The sequence below is a fragment of the Nerophis lumbriciformis genome, linkage group LG13, assembly GCF_033978685.3.
Source record: "Nerophis lumbriciformis linkage group LG13, RoL_Nlum_v2.1, whole genome shotgun sequence".
NCBI lineage: Eukaryota > Metazoa > Chordata > Actinopteri > Syngnathiformes > Syngnathidae > Nerophis > Nerophis lumbriciformis.
In genome coordinates, this window is record NC_084560.2 from 30,456,140 (window position 1) to 30,477,625 (window position 21,486).

A 21,486-nucleotide genomic window follows, 5' to 3' on the forward strand; every position below is an offset into this window, starting at 1 on the left:
ATAAAAGTTTTCAGTAGAGTTTTAAAAGTAGTCAGAGTTGGGGAAAGTCTGACATCTTCAGGAAGTTTATTCCAGCTATTTGTTGCATAGTGACTGAATGATGCTCTCCCTTGATTTGAGTTCACCCTGGGAACCGCTAACAGATTGGTCTCAGAAGATCATGATTGTGTGTGCTGCTGGTCCACTAACATTTTCATTAATTACTATTTTTTATGTGATTGTTTTTATATTGTTTTATTTTCTTTTTTATTCAAGAAAAAGTTTATTTTTATTTTTATTTATCTTATTTTTATTTTTTATTTTTTTAAAGGACCTTATCTTCACCAGACCAGGTTGTCAATAAAATGAGATTGTTTAAAGGGTTCTTATTATTAGTTTTTCGTTTTTCATTTATTTCATTGTTTTTGTTTCACAATATTTTTTTAAGACATGTCTCTTGTATATCAGTGGGGTTTCAGTGTGTTAGGCAGGCGAGATTGGGGCCCTAAACTGAGTTTTATTTGGAGCCCCATTACAAAATTGGTCAAATTTAATTTATTTAAAATTATTTTTATACTTTTTCAATCCAACTTGAATTTGATTAGATCCCAAGAGGGACAAGCGGTAGAAAATGGATTGATGGGTGGATGTTTTCGACTAAAACTATCCATTCATCCATCCATTTTCTAACGCTTGTCCCTTTCGGGGTCGCGGGTGCTGCAGCCTATCTCAGCTGCATTTGGGCGGAAGGCGGGGTACACACTAGACAAGTCGCCCCCTCATCACAGGGCCCACACAAATAGACAGACAACATTCACACTCACATTCACACACCAATTTAGTGTTGCCAATCAACCTATCCCTAGGTGCATGTCTTTGCAGGTGGGAGTAAGCCGGAATACCCGGAGAGAACCCACGCAGTCACGGGGAGAACATGCAAACTAGACTAAAACTAATTCATGGTAAATACATTGTTCGATAATTCATGTTTTTACCATGAATTTGCAATCCTTCCTGAGACAACTACAACGTGCGCTCGAACGTGGTATGATTGCCTCACAAGACCAGCACTAATGGTGCAAACCATAAGTGACAGTCAACATTCTAGGGGTCAGAATATATTTGTCATTATATTCTTATCAGTGACAGAGCAGGAATGGGCTAATACTACATTGATGGTAAACTTTCACATGAAGCACCCTGTCATTCATTACTTAACATTTTACATGTCCGTTTTCATGCAAAAGCACAGAGGGCGCAGCAGCTTCAGAAAACTTTTTTTTTAAGTCAGACCTGCTGTGAATGTTGTCTGTCTATCTGTGTTGGCCCTGCGATGAGGTGGCGACTTGTCCAGGGTGTACCCCGCCTTCCGCCCGAATGCAGCTCAGATAGGCTCCAGCAACCCCCGTGACACCAAAAGGGACAAGCGGTAGAAAATGGATGGATGGACCTGCTGAACTATGTCAAACTCAAAATCGATTGATTTGACAGTTCCAGTGATGATGGAGTAAAATTAAGAGTGTGGTCAGAACACCACAAAATATGCTATTTTTGGGGGGGTAGAAAAAGCCTCAATCATATTCTCTAAAGAGAGGCTCATTCTAGCACACTTTGAATAGCCCTAATATGTATTATATAATAAATCACACCTTTACCTACTACTAATCCTATTTCAAATACAGTCATGTTGAATGGTATTTTTTGTTCAATGCAACTTCTATTTCTACTTGTAATAAACTAGAATAATAATATTTATGCCTCAAATAATTACAATATATATATTTGACAACATTTTGGAATGTCATAAATGTCATGTCATGTTTCACAATAGTGGATTATAAAAGCCATGGAGGGCTGCACCATGGCTTACTTGTTAGCAGGGCAAGATGGAGGTTTTGAATCTGATTGGAACATTTGTGCACCCTGCCTCTTGTTCAAAGTCAGCTTGGATAGGCAGGACGCCGTAACCCTAATAAGGACAAACAGTATAGAAAATGGACGAGTTTATCAAGTTGTGCCGCTACTTGTAGTTTTATCTGTGAATGCACTCAACAACATGTGTGAACGCCAAGCACAACTGGTGCTGATAAAGTTTCTGTTCGTGTCAGCCTTTCTTGTCTTTATTTGTCAGTCAAGGTTTCATACAATCCATACCCAAAGCTCTTAGGACCAGTAATAACATTGCTTCTAAGTTGTCTGGATGTTTTCATCCATCCAGGTCATTGTATTCTCAGAGCACTGAATCAATCACAACTGGACTGTTTAGATTGTCTCACAGCAGGGGTCGCCAACCGGTCGATCGCGATCGACCAGTCGATCTTTGGGACTTTACCAGTCGATCGCAAAAATATTGGAAAAAATAAAGTATTAATATGACATTACACAGAGAGTGACCAACAGGCACTCATTTTAACCCCTGAACACGCCCGCACGCCATAGCCTCTCTCTCCAGCCTCACATCCGCCGCTCTCGACACCTCGGCCACATCTCAGCAGCACACTACACTACACCCGCTCGTCTCGCAAACGCGCGTTGCAAGACATGCACAAAAATCATCGAGCTGCAACAATGCATTAAGACTGACTGTTACAATGCATCGGACATTTTGTAGCATCCAACTTCAAACAACTCTTCCCTCAACCACGACCATCATTGCTCGTCTGCGACGGGAAGCTAACGAGCCAAACACTAGAGTCCGTTGCTCCAAAGTACGGATTTTGTGTTGATTTATTGTGCATACAAAAGTAACACCGACATGTGCAAAACATAAAACAATGTGGCAGCTAAAAAAGGACCTCCCTGTTTATCTCCTCTTTATCACACAGGAAAAATCCACCAGGTGAACAGCTGATTTGACTACTTCCAGCACTGATGTAAGGCAACCATGTGACTCGCGTCCCTTATGTGACCATAGGACAAACACTTTTACTACAGTACTAAGAAGACTATAGTGGGCATAAACAGTTAGCTTCTACAGCTGGGATGCCCAAAATGCGCCACAGGGGCATGTTGTTGTGGCTTGTGCAGCCTTTCGAGACATTTGTGATTAAGGGCTATATAAGTAAACTTGAATTGATTCATTGATTTGTGGCCCGTGACACGTTTGTCATTGGCCATAGGCACAGTACAAAAAACAAAAAAACACCACCAAAAATTGGGAAAACAGCGAGAAGCACATTGAGAAAAAGCCAAAATGTTAACATTAGCCAATAATAACAACACAATGCTTTGCTTATATATATATATATATATATATATATATATATATATATATATATATATATATATACAGTATATATATATATATATATATTTTTTTTTTTAAAGTATTTATTTCAATATAAATTATATTATCAATATATTAGGGGTGTGGGAAAAAATCGATTCGAATTCGAATCGCGATTCACACGTACGATTCAGTATTGATTCTCATTTTTCAAAAATCGATTTATATATATATATATATATATATATATATATATATATATATTTTTATTTTTATTTTTTTATTTTATTTTTTTTTTAATTTAATTTTTTAATTTTTTATTTAATTTTATTATTATTATTATTTTAAATGTATTTATTTTTATTAATCAATCCAACAAAATAATACACAGCAATACCATAACAATGCAATCCAATTCCAAAACCAAACTCGACCCAGCAACACTCAGAACTGCAATAAACAGCAATTGAGAGGAGACACAAACACGACACAGAACAATCCAAAAGTAGTGAAACAAAAATGAATATTATCAACAACAGTATCAATATTAGTAACAATTTCAACATAGCAGTGATTGAAAATCCCTCATTGACATAATCATTAGACATTTATAAAAAAGAAAAGAAAAAAAAGAACAATATTGTCACAGTGGCTTACATCCCATCTCATAAGCTTGACAACACACTGTGTCCAATACTTTCACAAAGATAAAATAAGTCATATTTTTGGTTCATTTAATAGTTAAAACAAATTTACATTATTGCAATCAGTTGATAAAACATTGTCCTTTACAATTATAAAAGCTTTTTACAAAAATCTACTACCGTACTCTGCTTGCATGTCAGCAGACTGGGGTAGATCCTGCTGAAATCCTATGTATTGAATGAATAGAGAATCGCTTTGAATCGGGAAAATATCGTTTTTGAATCGAGAATCGCGTTGAATCAGAAAAATCGATTAATAATCGAATCGGGACCCCAAGAATCGATATTGAATCGAATCGGGGGGGACCCAAAGATTCGCAGCCCTAATATATATATATATATATATATGTATAATGTTGGCGACCACTGTCTTACAGTGTATACATGTTAGTTGTTTTTTTTGTTTTTTTATAAATTTGCAAAAAAAAATACAAATAAAAAAAGCTTTTCACACTGTGATTATGGGGTATTGTCTGTAAAAAAACAAAAAAAACAAATTCCATTTTGGAAAAAGGCTGGACCATAACAAAATGTGAAAAAAGTGAAGCGCTATGAATACTTTCCGGATGCACTGTCGAAGACATTTCACCTCTTATCGTCAACAACTTTTAAATTGTGTATTAACAATCTATCAGTAGCCTATTCTTCCTGAAATATAGGTGTTTTGGGGCATGTCCGACTGGTAGGAGGCCACGGGGAAGACCCGGGACACGTTGGGAAGACTATGTCTCCTGGCTGGCCTGGGAATGCCTCGGGATCCCCCTGGAGGAGCTGGACGAAGTGGCTGGGGGGAGGGAAGTCTGGGCTTCTCTGCTTAGGCTGCTGCCCCCGCGACCCGACCTCGGATAAACGGAAGAAGATGGATGGATGGATGGATGGTTTACATATGGAATTTCTGGTTTATGTAGACCACAAGGAAGTGTTTTAAATGTAGAAAAAAAAATCATAATATGACCCCTTTAAGTGTTATTTTGAAGTGATAAATCAAATTGAACTCAGGCCTCGAATCAACTAGGCCAGAGAACAATACAACTTCCTTTACGGTAGGTGGCAGTGTCGCGAATACCAAACAATTTGTTGTCCAATCAGAGCGTTGATGTAGATAATGGGCGGGGACTACTTTGACTGTTTTGCCGACGTCTTGCCGAAAGCGGCCAATCAGAAAGAGCTGAAGCCAGACACCGCCAAGATCAGATTGTGAGTCCCGCTGCAGCAGCGAGGCTAGCGGAGAGAGTAGACACAAGCAGCTAACGTCACTTGCTAACTTGTGGAGCCGGTAAGCCTTCTTTTATCAGTATGTGTCAACCTATATTTTTGTGTCGGCTCTTAAACAGAACACCACTGGCAGGGCCATGTTTCTTCCACTAAGGAGTCAAACAAAAACAGCGAAGCGGGTTCAAAATTGTTGAGCTAACTCCGGTGACAGCTGTGCGTTAGCTCGGCCGCTAGCTTGCTCGCTACTAGCCAGTCGGCTAACAAAGCAGCAGCACTGCTAATGAACCCCCCTTCCCTTCCCTTCCCTTCCCCATCATCGGGTGCTATTACCACACTCTTCAAACAGGTTGCTCACTCGCCCTTAGGCGGATTGACGTAACTCCTAACTTCACCAAATGCAAAGGCAAAAATATTGCTCGCAAAACCACTTTATGAGGCAACCCCTTCCTGCAGGATAAACACATGTAGGTCATGTAACGTTGAATTGCCAAAACAGCAGGTTATATTGCGCGTCTTGAGAATAAGTTACACTATTCGTATATATTTGGTGTTTGCGTTAAACGTAACATCAACAAACAGCGATGGCTGAGTTAAGTCAATTGTGTGTCATTATACATATCTTAACCCGGTAACCATGATCGGTTGTGAAGTTGCATTTAAAATAGTCCACAACTTTTACGAATATACATATATATAACAAAACTACCAACGTAAGTCGCGGCATAAATTGTTGAAGTAGTTTGACTTTGCTCTGTATGTTTCCTGTTTGCTAAAGGATTTAGACCTCCTCTTCCTCCGCTCTCAAATGCCAACAACAACAGCCGTCGAAGAATCAGCAATAGTGTCCTCGTAAGTGCACATCATCTCTCCCGCAGCTTCTCCCAAACGCGGCTAAATGCCCACGCGGGTGTCCGACGGTGGCCTCCGGGTAGGTCAGGAAGAAACAACGGGGCGATCATTTTGGCCAAGATTGGCTTTCAAAGCGTGCATTAGCTTGCCGAGCTAGCAACAGCGGGCTGTGCGTGCAGGCACGGCGGGGTTAGCGCTATCGGTTAGCTAGCCGCGCCTCAACAAAAGAGTTGCTATCGTTTCCATCACTTTCTGCCAAGTCCAGGCTTTATTTCTCCTGTTACGCGCTAGTGGTGTGCTCGCGGCCTTGCGTGAAGTTCGCATGTGTGCTTCTTTATTTTTTGTATCGCCAATGACCTGTAGCAGAAGTTCGCCTATGTCTCTCTCCTCCTTTCTCCTGACGTACCTGAAGTAGGCCTTGTGCGCTTTACACCATAAAAAGTTCCGTTGACCAGAAAATAAGACCCCCACCTTTCTAAATATGCATGTTTAATCAAACAATCAATCAGAGTTTATTTATATAGCCCTAAATCACAAGTGTCTCAAAGGGCTGCACAAGCCACAACAACATCCTCGGCTCATATCCCACAACAGGGCAAGGAAAACTCAACCCAATGGGCTATAATGAGAAACCTTGGGGGGGACCGCAGATGTGGGGACCCCCCCTGGGCGACCGGTGCAATGGACATTGAGTGGATCTAGTTAATAGTGTGAGAGTCCAATCCATCGTGGGTCTAACATAATAGTGAGAGTCCAGTCCATAATGGGGCCAGCAGTAGATCATCTTGAGTGGAGACAGGTCAGCAGTGTGGAGACGTCTCCAACTGATGCACAGATGAGTGGTCCACCCCTGGGTCCCGACTTTGAACAGCTAGCGGGTCATCTGTGGTCACCTAATAACCTCTCCACGCAGGAGAGGGGGACAGAGCAGAAAAGAGACGGCAGATCAACTGGTCTAAAAGGGGGGTCTATTTAAAGGCGAGAGTATACAAATGAGTTATAAGGTTGGACTTAAATGTTTTTACTTAGGTAGCATCTCTAACTGTTACCGGGAGGCCATTCCAGAGTACTGGAGCCCGAATAGAAAATGCTCTATATCCCGCAGACTTTTTTTGGGGCTCTAGGAATCATTAATAAGCCGGAGTTCTTTGAACGCAGATTTCTTGCCGGGACATATGGTACAACACAATCAACAAGATAGGATGGAGCTAGACCGTTTAGTGTTTTATACATAAGTAGTAAAACCTTAACATCGTGCACAGGAAGCCAGTGCAGGTGAGCCAGTTTAGGTGTAATATGATCAAACTTTCTTGTTCTTGTCAAAAGTCTCGTCTAGTTAATAGTCATTGTGCTGTTAATGCACTTTGTGCACCACATGGAACAAACATGTACACAAGCAGTTGTATGAACACAATTTAACTAAGTTAAGCCCATACTTTTTACAATGTATATTTTTAACTAGTATGACAATAACTCTTTTGTATCTTTCTGTCTTTTATGGATTCCCAGGTATCTAATCAACTGTATGTGTTCTCTTTCTAAAGGTCTGACTAGTGACATACAAGATAAATAGACCTTTCCAACTAAGGCTCAACCTTCTCGGTCCTTTGGGATCATGGCTAAAGATGTAATGGACTTGACACGATTAGGAAAATATGATTTCCTTTTTGCATCATTTAATTGTGTTTTTCCTGTCCATCGCAGGCCGGTCTAATAGAAACGAATGGAGAGCTGAAGGTTTTCATTGATCAGAATCTGAGCCCAAGTAATAAAGGTAATAGTAGCAGCTAATACTGTATGTGTCATGGGGGTACCTCGGTATTCTAGTAATCCAGAAGTTTGACGAAGACATAATCGCTCAACAACCTGCAATTTTCTGCACAAGTTAATGTAGGCCAAAATGATTTTCCAGGGACACTAAAAGAGTAACACAAAGCACATTTTACAGATAATAATTATAATGCAAAATACATTGTTACACATGACATAACATTTCAATTTTTTTTGGAATTTGTTAAATTCATAAGCTCACATTTTTGCTCAAATTATTAAACAACCAAAAGGAGTGGGAAGAAGCAGGCTTGTCTGGTCCCACCCATGTGGCATCAGGTGCATCTTAAAGTGAGTCAACTGAACCCCACGTGAGCAAGCACTTAGCGACAGAAGCCAGACTGTGGAGTGGCCGCCTGTCTCAACCAGTCTAGTAGCTAGATACATGAAATAATTGAAGTTCATAAGGAGTAGGATAAAGCAGAGCCCATAATTAGCATCTGATAGTAATATAATACATTTTACTTCAGTTCTGTTTTTAATTTTTTCCATAGTTTAATTCCACATACAGATGTATACATTTTAAGTTCAGTTTATTCACAAGATTATATTTTTGATTTGTTGAGAAATACAAGGCAGCCCACTAATTGTCATGTACATGATTTTTGCAGTTAGGAATCTTATAAGATGGATAAAGAGTAACCTCATTTTCATCTTTATTGAAGACTCTTTTTGGCAAAGACTGCAGCAGTAACCAGGTTCATAGTGACATTTGCTACGCCATCTCGCGATGGGCACGCGAGGAACCTGTATTTTTGTCTACAATCTAAAGTATAACAATTAGCTGAGAAAAAAAATTGTGCGCTGGGGCCCTCGTAAGCCGAGGTACTACCATCTTGGAAAAAATAGACTTCAGAAGTTGCTCAAAAAGCTAGAATTGTTAATTTTTGTTTGTTTGACTTTCTGACCTCACATCTGAAAAGTGCATTTGAACGCTGCACGAAGCAAATGACTTCCAGATGATGAAATTCAGCAGCACACACAAAGTTTGGAATTGAAAAACCAATTCCTAATAATTAATACCCTCATTTGGATTCCTGGGACTCGTTTGTCAGTTTTGTTAATGTTTTCTTTATCGCTTCCTGTGGGCGCACGTGACGTAACCACGCAAGGCGCAGAAGCGGCACGAATGCTGGAGATTTATATTTTCAGAAAAGATAATAGTGCGACTTGAAATACTTGCAAAATGGATATTTTATCAAAGGGAGGGAACACTACCAGAAACATTAGCACACACAGAATGTGATAACTTTTAATGTATTACACATTTTTTTAACCACTCCGAGCCGGTAGTGAATCTCTACCGGCAGCCACGTCAGCATGTCTTCTGCTGTTAATACTGCAGATAACTAACACTACTATGTTAGCGCCTCATAGTAAACCCTGCTATTATTAACTGTTACCATGAAATTAATTCATGCATTACATGTCGAGACAGCGTCTGAATGACTCCGAAGGTGCACACCTCCTACATAGGAGGTGTTCTCCACAGCGAGACACCACAATTAGTCAGCAAAATTGTGTATTTTTCCTGAAAAACTGGCGCTATTAATTGGGCTGGTCTGAGAAGTAAGCTACACTTCTCATAATCCCTTGCACAGTGCTGACAAGCAGAGAGGATAAATTCCTGCGAAGTTTAAAAAATAAGTATGGACACATTTTGGTTTTACGATAAACACAACATCGTAGAAAACATTATGTTGGAGTCTCTTGTCGGTCAGATGAATGAGCAGACAAGCAGTTTTGTTCTTTTGGTCTAAGTCCTCATGTGGAAGCGTGGGCATTAAAACCCCCCCACTGCGTACACTGCAACGTCTACAACGAGTAATACGATTCTTTGCACTTAAAAATAATTGTTTAGTGATATGATTTGAGCATTATGTTTGTGTTTAGTTACAGTAAGTGTGTTTATCCTTAAAATTCTTATACCACTTCATTTTACACATCTTAGTATTTTTACCAAGTTAATTTTTTTGTATAACACATTGTGGCTATAAAGGGGAACTACACTTTTTTGGGGAACTGCTTATTATTCACAATCCCTATGTAAGACCAGAACGCACATGTTTTTTTTAAATTTGTTGTTATGCATTCTAATTCGTACTAAACGGCAAGTATTAGTGAATCTAATTGGAGTACTCTTATTGTGCCAATAAAGCACTTTAAAAACATCCGAAAACCGCCAACAATACTCCATTTACAAGTCTTGACCTGAATATTAACAAAGTATGAGCGATATTATTATTGTAAGAACTAAGACCGAGGAACTACTTTTTTCTGGCGCTGTGATCACAGAGAGGTAACTACCTTATGCAGCTATTGACATACTTAGCCTGTGATCTGCTGCATCACCTCTGAGCTGTTGAAAGTTTATTCAATGTTATAAAACATGTCTCGCACTTGTATAGAAGGTTGTGGCCATAAACTGAGAAGTTGGTGAACTTTGACATTCAACTTAAACCCGTAAATGGTGGAAAAGACACAAATAGATGCTTGTTTTATTTTTATTTTTTAACTTGCGTGAGGATTATGATTAATTATTAATTTATATAGGAAAATATAAACATCCCATCAGGCGACATCACAGTGAGAGCAGAGAAGGTACAGTAAGTGTTTGTTTTATGTTCGTAGTTTGTATTTCTCAGTGCTACCAATTTACATACAGATTGTGCGAATTAGGGCTGCAACTAACGATTAATTTGATAATCGATTAATCTGTCGATTATTACTTAAATTAATCGATTAATAATCGGATAAAAGAGACAAACTACATTTCTATCCTTTCCAGTATTTTATTGAAAAGAAACCGCATACTGGCACCATACTTATTTTGATTATTGTTTCTCAGCTGTTTGTACATGTTGCAGTTTATAAATAAAGGTTTATTTAAAAAAAAAAAAAATTAATAAAATTGCCTCTGCGCATAGCCTAGATCCAACGAATCGATGACTAAATTAATCGCCAACTATTTTTATAATCGATTTAATCGATTAGTTGTTGCAGCCTTTGTGCGAATAGAGAGAAAGAAAAAAACACTAGTGCGAATATGGATTTCAACCTTTCAATTCTCATTTTGCTCTTAAAATAAATCAAATAAGTGGATCGAATAGAGTAAGATTTGGAGAAAATAAACTTTGTTGTCAACAGACCATGCTAGCGTTATATCAACCATTTGCGCGTCTGCTCAGCGAAGACATCACGTGTATACAGCATCGCCGCTCTCGACTATATGTAAAAAATCCAATAAACAAATGTTTAAAAAAATATGTATATTAAATTACACCAAAATGCTTACATTGAATTTGTTTTAAAAGCTCTTGAAATCCACTAGCTGCTAAAAAAATGAATCAGCTGAATAGACTAATATATTTTACTTCTGACCGTCCAAAATGTTGACACACACGTAGGATGAAGAATTCTCGTCTGATTATATTTGCATCTTCTCCCAAAATTATGGACGTTTTGACTATTACCATATATTTTGCATATTAATGAAGATAGACGAAAAAATTGATCGCACGCCCTATTATGCTTATCACCTGGCTTCTAAATCTTGTAGCTTATTGCCGTATATTCAGGCAAAAAAATATAAGCTTCTGGATCATTTGTCCCAAAGTAGTCGTCGTCTCCCTTGAAACTTATTTATGTTGTCTGCCATGTTTTTTGTTCACTTTCAACTGAAACATTTTAAGGTCTGACTTTGGAACTTTAATGTGGAATATCTTATTCCTTGCATTGCGTGAGACAACAACTCTACTAGTGTTTATCTTTTTTATGCCGCCACACGAGGGATTGCAACGCGTACAAATGTATTAAAAAACATAGAAGTTTCTTGTGATGTAGTGTCCTGGTGCACACTGCATTTATGCACCTTTTGTCAGAGCTTAGACAACAGGGGGCAGTGATGACTAACCACTTGTGTCCTGTCAGGTGTCCTGTCTTTGGTCGCTGTCCAGCCTGCAACTGCCCCCTTGGCCAAACAGCTCCTACCCAAAACACTTGGGCCATCCAATGTGAATATTGCTGCACATATGCAACATATACCACACATGGTAAGTTGTGCATCCACACACGGCAACATTACATTAAATCACTTGGGGAAATGTGCCATGTCGCCATTGTTTAGAGGTGTAAAAAACACGTGTCTGTGACATGTTAATAGTCAGTGACCCACAGAAGCATTTATGCACATATCTCCTCGCCGGCTTGCTCTGCTGTGTATCTCACCCCTGTATAAGCCCCCCATTATCATTGTAAGGGTGACCTGGCTACTGAAGAGTAGCTAAAGGTGGGCACTTGATCCTAAGCTTATCAATTCTACCGTCAGCAGGATTACATCCATCATCCCATTACATACATGGAATATTTACATCAGCTTAGATATCACCTTACACATGCCTTTACCATGCTTCATTTGTCACAAGGTGTACTCACTTTCTTTCTCATTATCGTGCACCGTCTTAAAACTTAGTGATTTAACTAAGTTTTGACCTTCAGCAGTTTTGCAGTACCAGAGAAACCAACACAATTCTTCCTTAACTCAATGGTAGAATTTTACTACGTCACATAATTAATTGTCTTGCAAGTGCATAAAGACATCATTGCCTCTAAGGCCATGTCGACACGAACACAGCGAGTTTAAAAAACACATTTGGGGTTAAAACAATCTCCATCCACACAAATGTAGTTTCAAAACTGTCTATGTCTACACACAAACACATACACTTGCTGTCATGCACATTTTGTCCAATCAGAAGCCTGCAAATAGCAGCAATAGCTGACTTGGTGGAATTACACTTCCTATTATGTTTATTTTGATCGACTTTAGACATACAATGAACATGTACAATATTTTTAAAACCAGCCTGGGAACATTATTAAAGAGCGAATGCACGCCTGTGCTGCTGAAACCCAACACTCATAGAATTCTAGCATGTTCAGCAACATGGTGATGTATTACATGTGCAGTGAAGTGTACATTATTTTTTAAAATCAGCCACATTAATGAGCCAAAGAAACCCTTTTGCATGTTTAAATGCCTATATAAAGCACATGGACGAGCGTGTGCCGCTGCAAAACTCTTATGGAATTATAAAGTATTTAATCATTGATATAGTGATATGGTACATGCGTAATGATAAACGATAAATGATAAATGGGTTGTACTTGTATAGCGCTTTTCTACCTTCAAGGTACTCAAAGCGCTTTGACACTACTTCCACATTTACCCATTCACACACACATTCACACACTGATGGAGGGAGCTGCCATGCAAGGCGCTAACCAGCACCCATCAGGAGCAAGGGTGAAGTGTCTTGCTCAGGACACAACGGACATGACGAGGTTGGTACTAGGTGGGGATTGAACCAGGGACCCTCGGGTCGCGCACGGCCACTCTTCCACTGCGCCACGCCGTCCCTGTGAAGTGTTTATTGTCTCTAACATCAGTCCACACTACAAGGAAGACGCCCTATTGTTTTTATTTAGTTGCTTGGTCGATTTTTTACGCGAGACACTGGAAGCAAGACACGTAAGTTAACTTCATGATTTGTTAAACAAAGACTAAAAACATAAGATAATACTGCACCTTTCTTATGACACAGAGCAAAAAAATCTTGGTTGTCAAAGTTGTCCCATCAGATGGAGGTTCCACAGCGATCGTATCCAAAACAGCTGACTGTCATTAGCGCCGGTGGGAGTGTCGCAAAGCCCATTTTGATGTCTTTTTTATTAATGTTGAGTGAAAAGAGCAGAATGTTTACGTTCAATCATACAGTAATTCATCTTATAGTGTGTTTAAAGGCAGCAAGGCAGTGTTGTTGAGCTTGGAAAAAAATCAGATTTGGGCTACTTTGACCTGCATTGTAAACGTAGTCTTCGTGTACCTTTCGCGTTTGAACCGATAAAGGACCAATTCCTGGTACCTTTTGTATCGGTACCTAACAGTAGACATTTTTGGTACCGGTACTTAAGCCTGTGTTCATGTGGTAATGAAATAAATGAATACATTTAATGCTGCAATGATAACGAGAACTGTGCTGTCCTGTTATGGATGTGACCGCCCTAACGATATGAAAATGTTATATCACGGTTATTGTGAGCAAAATTAGCATGGTAATCATTACTATCACAGTATTTTTGAATGTGCAAAAAAATTACTTGTACACACAAAAAATTTTTATTTATTTTTCTAGCTTCTTGAGAGCCATATTATTTTTATTTGCATGTTTAAATATATGTATCTTCTTTTGTTTTAATTTGTAAACATTTGTTTTTTAACAATAAAGGCCAAATGTATGTTTTGCGCTTCATTTTTGGTTTATGTGACGTGTTGCATTCCTCCGAGTATACTTTGTTCAAAGAGAGCACAGCCTGTAGGTTAAATGTACACAATTACATATCTTAGTTGCTCAGAAAGCAATGTTTATTTGGGGATATGTTAATAGAAAACGGGTTTGTGTGTCTTGTTTTTGTGTTAGTATTTAAAGGGGACCTATGATGTATTTAGTCTTTTCTGACTTTAAACGTTACAAAGTTTGATACTTGTGTGTAACAAATGTTGTGACCGGGTGAATCTATATAATGTTTATGAAGTTTATTTTTGACCATGTCTGGGAAAAAATACCAGTGACGACTTCAATATATGTATTTTAACAGTGTACTTTTTCTAAAGATAAATTAGGATACTTTTGGAGAGGGTGGGGCATGGTTTAATTTGCAATTTTGGAGTGCCTCCACAATATAACATCTTGCAGACAGACTCAAAAAATGGGTTATAAAAGTGACTCTGGAGTAAAATTTATACTGAATTTACACCAAAGAATATAAAATGTATTATTTAGACCACAAGAAAGTGTTGTAAATGTGGATTAAAATCATTATAGGTCCCTCCAGGTGAGCTGGCGCTAGCCAGTCTGTGACTTTGTCAAAATGCAGTTATCAATCAAAGTCTTACGATCATATTCATTTAAAACATTTACAATTATTACCTTTTTATTGTTACTGCGTGTCATTTGCCAGAATGCATTTGTTTCGGTTTGTCCTTGTGTGTTGCCAAAGTCAGGAAGTAGTCTTTTGTCATTGCGTTGGATGTGCCAGTAAGTGGAGCCAACTTGCCCTGGTTATAGAGGCTTGCTGAGAGACGGGGAGATCGCACAATTGTTTAATAAAAGATTTTGTGCTGCCCTACTTTTTGATTTATTTACCCTTTTCTGCGATTTCTTTTTTTAAGTGTCCTTGCCGTTATTATGAATTTCCTTTTGGCGTTCCATAGATATTTTATCTTTTCTTTTCTTTTTCTTTTTTTGATAAAGTTTAACAGACAGACCAAACAAAACACAATAACTGTGTTGAAGAGAAACAATAATTTTATAAATAAAACATCCAAACAAGGAAATTCCCAGCAGCATGGATTTACAGCTATGCAGCAAGTGCAAACTAGCGCTTGTCTTCTCTGGGTGACGTGTTCAGGCAGATGTGTGTAATAGAGCCTTAAACTGGGGGGGGGAATCAATCCCACCTCAGACTACACTACATTCGTTATTATTCATATAAACTAAGAATAAAAAAAATATGGAAGTAATAGGAACTGCTATTTTTTTCAGGTGATTGGAACACCTCAGAGGGCGACGGTATCCAATACTATACTCGTCAACAGTCCACACACGCCCAACTCTCAGTTCCTCACGCAATCTCAAACTTCGGACGCCTCCCCTTGGTCGTCAGGGTAAGTTGACTGAAACGCAGACATTTGTGAGTTTACTGCAGAACATTGCCTGGGTTTCGAGAACTTTGCCTTAAGTATTGCGATCAACACACCTTTTTGCTCTGTGTTTGCAGGAAACGTGGCAAGAAAGGGGAGAAGAACGGGAAAGGGTTGAGGCATTTCTCCATGAAAGTGTGCGAGAAGGTGCAGAAAAAGGGAGTCACAACTTACAATGAAGTGGCAGACGAACTGGTGGCAGAATTCAGCTCAGGCGACAACCACATGTCACCAAATGACTCGGTAAATGTTACAGATTACGACCTAATTCTCTCAGAAGGATTCTAAATCGTTGTGGCTAAAATTGAATGTATTTTTCCTCTAGCATGTGTATGACCAGAAGAACATTCGGCGGCGTGTGTACGACGCCCTCAACGTCCTCATGGCCATGAACATAATCTCCAAAGAAAAGAAAGAAATCAAGTGGATCGGCCTGCCCACTAACTCTGCACAGGAGTGCCAAAACCTTGAGGTAAAACCATTGTTGAAAACAATTGCCTGGCGTTCCTTCTGTCAGCCCTTCGTTTGGTAAGGATTTTTTTTTTTGGATGGTAGGTGGAGCGGCAGAGGCGGCTAGAGAGGATCAAACAGAAACAATCCCAGCTTCAGGAGCTCATTCTACAGGTGGGTCACGATGGACAAATGGCTTTTTTTCTGTTTACTTTGTTTGGCTTCCAAATTTAGGGAAAATTCTTGTCTTGTAGCAAATAGCGTTCAAAAACCTGGTGCAGAGGAACAAACAAAGCGAGCAGCAAGCAAACAGACCTCCACCCCCCAATTCCATCATCCACCTCCCCTTCATCATTGTCAACACTAGCAAGAAAACTGTCATCGACTGCAGCATCTCCAATGACAAGTACGTTGTTGTGCTCACCCCTGTCGGTTGGTCATGTTGTAACGCTAATAAACAGTCGACAAAAAGTTCCAACTTTGCCTGAGGACATTTAATACTAAACACAGGAACTGTCCTAATTTTTATAAGATGTGACCATGTGTTAGTAGCACTGTCAGTCAAAACTGGTACAGGAGTTTGGTACACGTGACATTTCATTGTTGTGCTTCTTTGGCAGGTTCGAGTATTTGTTCAACTTTGACAGCATGTTTGAGATCCACGATGACATCGAGGTGCTGAAGCGTATGGGCATGGCTTGTGGTTTGGAGGTGGGCAAGTGCTCTCCAGACGATTTAAAGGTTGCACGCAGCCTGGTGCCAAAAGCTCTGGAGCCCTACGTTGTTGGTCAGTGTCTGTCATTGCTATTGCTAATGTGTCAACTGCACACTTTGAACTTGCACAATAACTTTCTTTGGTTTCTCCAGAGATGTCGAAGGGTCCCATCAGTAACGTCTACATCACTGGAGCGTCGTCTGCTAATGGAGCCCGTTACACAAACAGGTGAGACACATTTTGTTAACAATCAGGCTGTCAAACAAGTAAACCGTAATGTTTATTTGGCTGTATAGGATGCAGTTGTTCAACTGTATCAGTGTTTAATTAGCCACAATTTAACCAAAAATAGTATTTGATATAACAAATGTTTTATTGGTGGTGTCATACTGCTGCATATAACCCCACATTAACATAAAAACAACCATGATCTTCATGAACAAATACTAAATAAGGCCAAAATACATGAGCTGATGTTAAAGACAGATACACGCATTTTTGTTGCGTTCTGCTTCGGGCTGGGCGATATGGACTAAAACTGATACTGTGATATTTTTAGTTCGATATATACCGGTGTATATTTAAAAAAAAAAACATTCGATGTGCTTAAGATTACCTTAGTGTTTTATGGCTAGATATCCGTGTTGAGAGCACTCAGATTATTTTTGTTGTAAGTAGTAATTCGGTGTTTATTCTTTAAAAAGTAACAAGTTGGCCATTGCTATGTCAAAGCAATTTTCGTTCATTTTGTTTAGGAATGTCCTCGCGCTTGAGCTCGGGATAGATGGAGCTTCTAGTTACTTACTGATATGAAAGCCACTGGCTTTTCAATTTAAAACTAATTATTTAGCCACCCAGCCGCTACACTACAGTAGCTTAGTCTGCAAAGGCTAGATAGAGGCACTTTTAAAATGGAGTTGTAGTTAAATATTTCACACACCTAGCAAGCAGCAGCGAGAAGCTATCGTTAGCTTCTGTGCTAAGTCGCTAAGAGAAGTGAACAACATAAACACATGAGATTAGTGATAAAGTCGCTACAAGGAGAACTATAGGTTCTAAAGCAAGTTGGTGTGGGTGTAAATAAAGCTGTAGTCACTCACCAAAAGCCAAATGCAGTCGCTGACCAAAGCATTATATCACACTCTGGAGTTGAGAAGTCGGCACCGCGCGGCATACTTTTTTAAAAAGTTTGATGCACAGCGCGTCATTTTGCGTCAGAGAGGGGTCTCCGTAAACACGCAAGTGGCGGGGGTGAGCCAAAGAGAATGCCCTGTGCGTTGCCCGTTAGGGACAGAGAAGGGCAAATGGCCGGAAAAAAATGACACATCAAAAGATACTGGTATGGTGGTATTGTCTCACATAACATACCGCTTTCTAAAATATACCGGTATTAACTACAATACTGGCATACTGCGCAGCCTTAGTTCTGTTTTAGTGTAAAAGATGTCAATCACTTACTTCTTAATAGGGCTGGGTGGTATGGCTGGAAGCTGTATCACAATATACTGTGAGTGTTTTATACCAGTAGATAACGTTGATTATTTATATTTTTATGACTTATCGAAAATAAGGCCGGGAGTAATATATATTAAATGTACGGTAAGCATTTTTTTTTTAAATGTGCCCTTTATCTTATTATAATCCTCACAGCTATCAAGGCAGAAAAAATAAATGTCAACACAACCAATGTAAACAAAATTATAAAATCACATTAAACACATAACAATAATTTCTTTAAAATTAATATTAAAAAAATTAGGAATACATAAGAAATACTTAAGTGTTCTTACGTCTTAATTGGGCTGGACGATATGGCTGAGAACCGGATCACAATATAAGTGTTTTATATCCATAGATACTGTTAGTAATTAGGAGTGTAAAAATTAATCTGTACAAATCGTAAACCGATATTGACTTTAGAGAAATTAATACATCATTTGGCAAGCCTCTGATTCGATCTATATCTAGTATGGACAGGTCGATGTCCGGTTGGAAAGTCATGAATCGGTTGATTGGAACTCTAAAATATGGCCCCTCTAATCTTGTCAGACTTTTGTAATTTCTTAATACGAGAATAACGTTCTCGTTTGTGACTGACAACATGGCAGACAGCACCCATAGAGTTTTGCAAACGATGCACCCCCTTATATTAAATCTAAAGTATGGTAAACGTTTGGATATTTTAAAAAGAATGGTCAGTTGGAAAAAAGTATTTGTAATGTTTGGAAAGCAGCGCTAAATTAGTGGCAGCACGACTAATCTGAGCACCCACCTGTTGTGATGGCATGAAGACACTCAAGCCGGCGATGAGGGAGCTAGGGATGTGTCATGCTAATGTTAGCAGAGCTACCAACTGGCAAGACAAGGACACTGATTTGATAGACTTGCAGCCCTAACAAAGCTACAATTCTACGAAGTAATCACAGCATCTGTTACACTGTTCTTTGTGCTAAAGATAAAGACCTAGCTACAAAGTAACTAGCAGAATGGCACTTTGAAAAGAATGTGGTCTTCTTCATTAAAGCTGCTGTTTAGTTTACTTTGTGGCACTTAATTATAACTTGCACTTGTGTTACTGTGGTGTAATAACACCTCAGCGTAATGCACAGCTTGCTTTTCTCTGTATTTAATTGTTGCTACGTGAGCAAAAAACCTGGTAGCTTTTCCAAAAGGGTTTTGTTTACAGCTTCTTTTCGCAAAGTTTATGGATTGCAATGCCTTAAAGTTGATAGTTGTATTTGCTCATAATTAATACAGTAACCGCCTGTTTTGTCTGTGTATTTAAAGAATAAACAAATGACCTGTTCTGACATGATACATTTTTTTTTTCACCATGCAGAACTTCCATCTGCATTGAATCGTATCGCATCAAATCGTAATGTTTTAAAATGTATTGTTACATTGTTTACATGTAGGAGAAACCCTGGGTGAAGCTGTATTTTCATTTGCACTTACATTTTATTGACACTTTACTTAAGAAACATGTTACTTATTACTAATTTAGTTTATTTTAGCACTACAACATTTTATATTTTTCCTCAGTGATTTGAGTCCCTTCTTATGCAGTATATTTGTTTAGTACATATTTTTTTAATCAGCCTGACCTAAGCCTAAGGTTAATGTGTTGAATAAATAGTAGTTGTGATTAACACATGGTTTCATATAATTTGACAAAGTTGTAAACTGTAGGTTGGTTAGATATAATTATTGAGTAGGATTAAAATCAAGAGTAAGATTACTACTTCAGTGTTAGTGGGCCCTGAGTCCCTCTGCAGTGGAAAAGTTGGGCCCCAAGGTCAAAAAGGTTAAAACCGATGCTATCTTTTTCAATCGCTGTGTGTGCCATCTACTTGAATAAGCGCAGCATGAAGGATTACCTTTACTAATATAATATATTAACTGATATGTTGTTTCATGTGTTGCCATATATGTCTTTACTGTACACATTTACCACCAGTAGAGCAACCATGCTATCTGTAAAGCTGATGCTAAATACAGACTAAACATGTTAACATAGGGACGGCGTGGCGAAGTTGGTAGAGTGGCCGTGCCAGCAATCGGAGGGTTGCTGGTTACTGGGGTTCAATCCCCACCTTCTACCATCCTAGTCACGTCCGTTGTGTCCTTGGGCAAGACACTTCACCCTTGCTCCTGATGGCTGCTGGTTAGCGCCTTGCATGGCAGCTCCCGCCATCAGTGTGTGAATGTGTGTGTGAATGGGTGAATGTGGAAATACTGTCAAAGCGCTTTGAGTACCTTGAAGGTAGAAAAGCGCTATACAAGTATAACCCATTTATCATTTATTTATCATTAACATACAGGAATTCCTGTCACTATTAATACATGGTACGAGTCTTCATTAAATTTGATTTAGGTTTAAATCTTTTGACATTTCTTGATATGTTTTTCCCCCCAAAAAAGGTTGCTAAAAATATATTTTAACTATTTAACACTAATTATGAGCACCTTGTTATTTTTCTCTATTGTAGTGATGGTGGCCCTGACGGCACCATGGCCTCCAGCTCTAACGACTCCCACTACAGCGGCTCCCGTGTGGAGACCCCGGTGTCTTACATGGGCGATGATGACGACGAAGATGAGTACGACGAGAACGATGACGAAGATTAACCTGTCTGCACCTCGCCATTCCAATAAGCACAGTCTCTCAAATCGCCGCCACCGCCACCTTGGGAACGAAGTCCTGCTTCCCCCGTTTCTCTCTCTCTCACACCCGACCCCCTCCCCCACGGCTGTTTTTTTGTCTGGCTTTCTCAGGGCTGGAGATGAGTATAGAAAGAATGGGGTGTGCTTGTCTGCCCCCTTTCTCCTAAATCACTTGTACACGCACCGCAGCTTTGAAGGTTTCGTCCTGGGAACTGTAACGCCTGGCCTCACCTCAAAACTGAAGTCTTTGTGTGTTTAAGTCATTGTTCAATAAGCCATCCCACAAAAACAAAACTATAAAAACAAAAAAACCCTACTGCTGTTGGAGAATTTAAAAAAAAGTTTTGCAATATGTTACCGTTCCTGCGAGCAAAAGGCTGATCTACAATGTTCAAAGACGGCCAAAGTGTCTGCTTGAACTTGCTGCCATGACTTCTCAGTGGCATCCTATGATGCAGCTCCATCATGTGTGTGGATTCCTTTTCTTTGGTTCTGGGCAATAGTTTGGAATGATTGTTCCATTCCTCATTCTGTTGGGCTGGCTGGCTTCCTTCTGTTTTGTTGGCAGCTGCTTTCCTTATCTTATTTGCTA

General features: G+C 39.2%; 1 protein-coding gene across 2 annotated transcripts; it reads left to right on the plus strand.

The window, feature by feature from the left end:
• The first annotated feature begins 5,025 nt into the window (after positions 1–5,025).
• LOC133613620 (transcription factor Dp-1-like) lies at positions 5,026–21,007 on the plus strand. 2 transcript variants are annotated; one of them, XM_061971284.2, is made up of 13 exons: positions 5,026–5,185; positions 5,900–5,973; positions 7,518–7,600; positions 7,678–7,747; positions 11,734–11,855; positions 15,408–15,529; positions 15,643–15,808; positions 15,891–16,037; positions 16,121–16,189; positions 16,270–16,421; positions 16,636–16,802; positions 16,883–16,958; positions 20,720–21,007. In XM_061971284.2, the coding sequence occupies exons 3-13, from the start codon at positions 7,589–7,591 to the stop codon at positions 20,856–20,858; spliced, it is 1,242 nt and encodes a 413-aa protein (XP_061827268.1). In that variant the 5' UTR covers positions 5,026–5,185; positions 5,900–5,973; positions 7,518–7,588; the 3' UTR covers positions 20,859–21,007. The 2 variants fall into 2 exon arrangements, with proteins under 2 accessions (XP_061827268.1, XP_061827273.1); XM_061971289.2 differs by lacking the exons at positions 7,518–7,600; positions 7,678–7,747 and having other exon boundaries at positions 5,027–5,185.
• Positions 21,008–21,486: the final 479 nt, after the last annotated feature.

Excerpts from the sequence above, each read along its gene's own strand:
- LOC133613620 (XM_061971284.2), top strand. Across the intron at positions 7,748-11,733 it reads TCTGAGCCCAAGTAATAAAG|GTGTCCTGTCTTTGGTCGCT; the intron begins GTAATAGTAGCA and ends GTGTCCTGTCAG. Across the intron at positions 16,190-16,269 it reads TTCAGGAGCTCATTCTACAG|CAAATAGCGTTCAAAAACCT; the intron begins GTGGGTCACGAT and ends CTTGTCTTGTAG.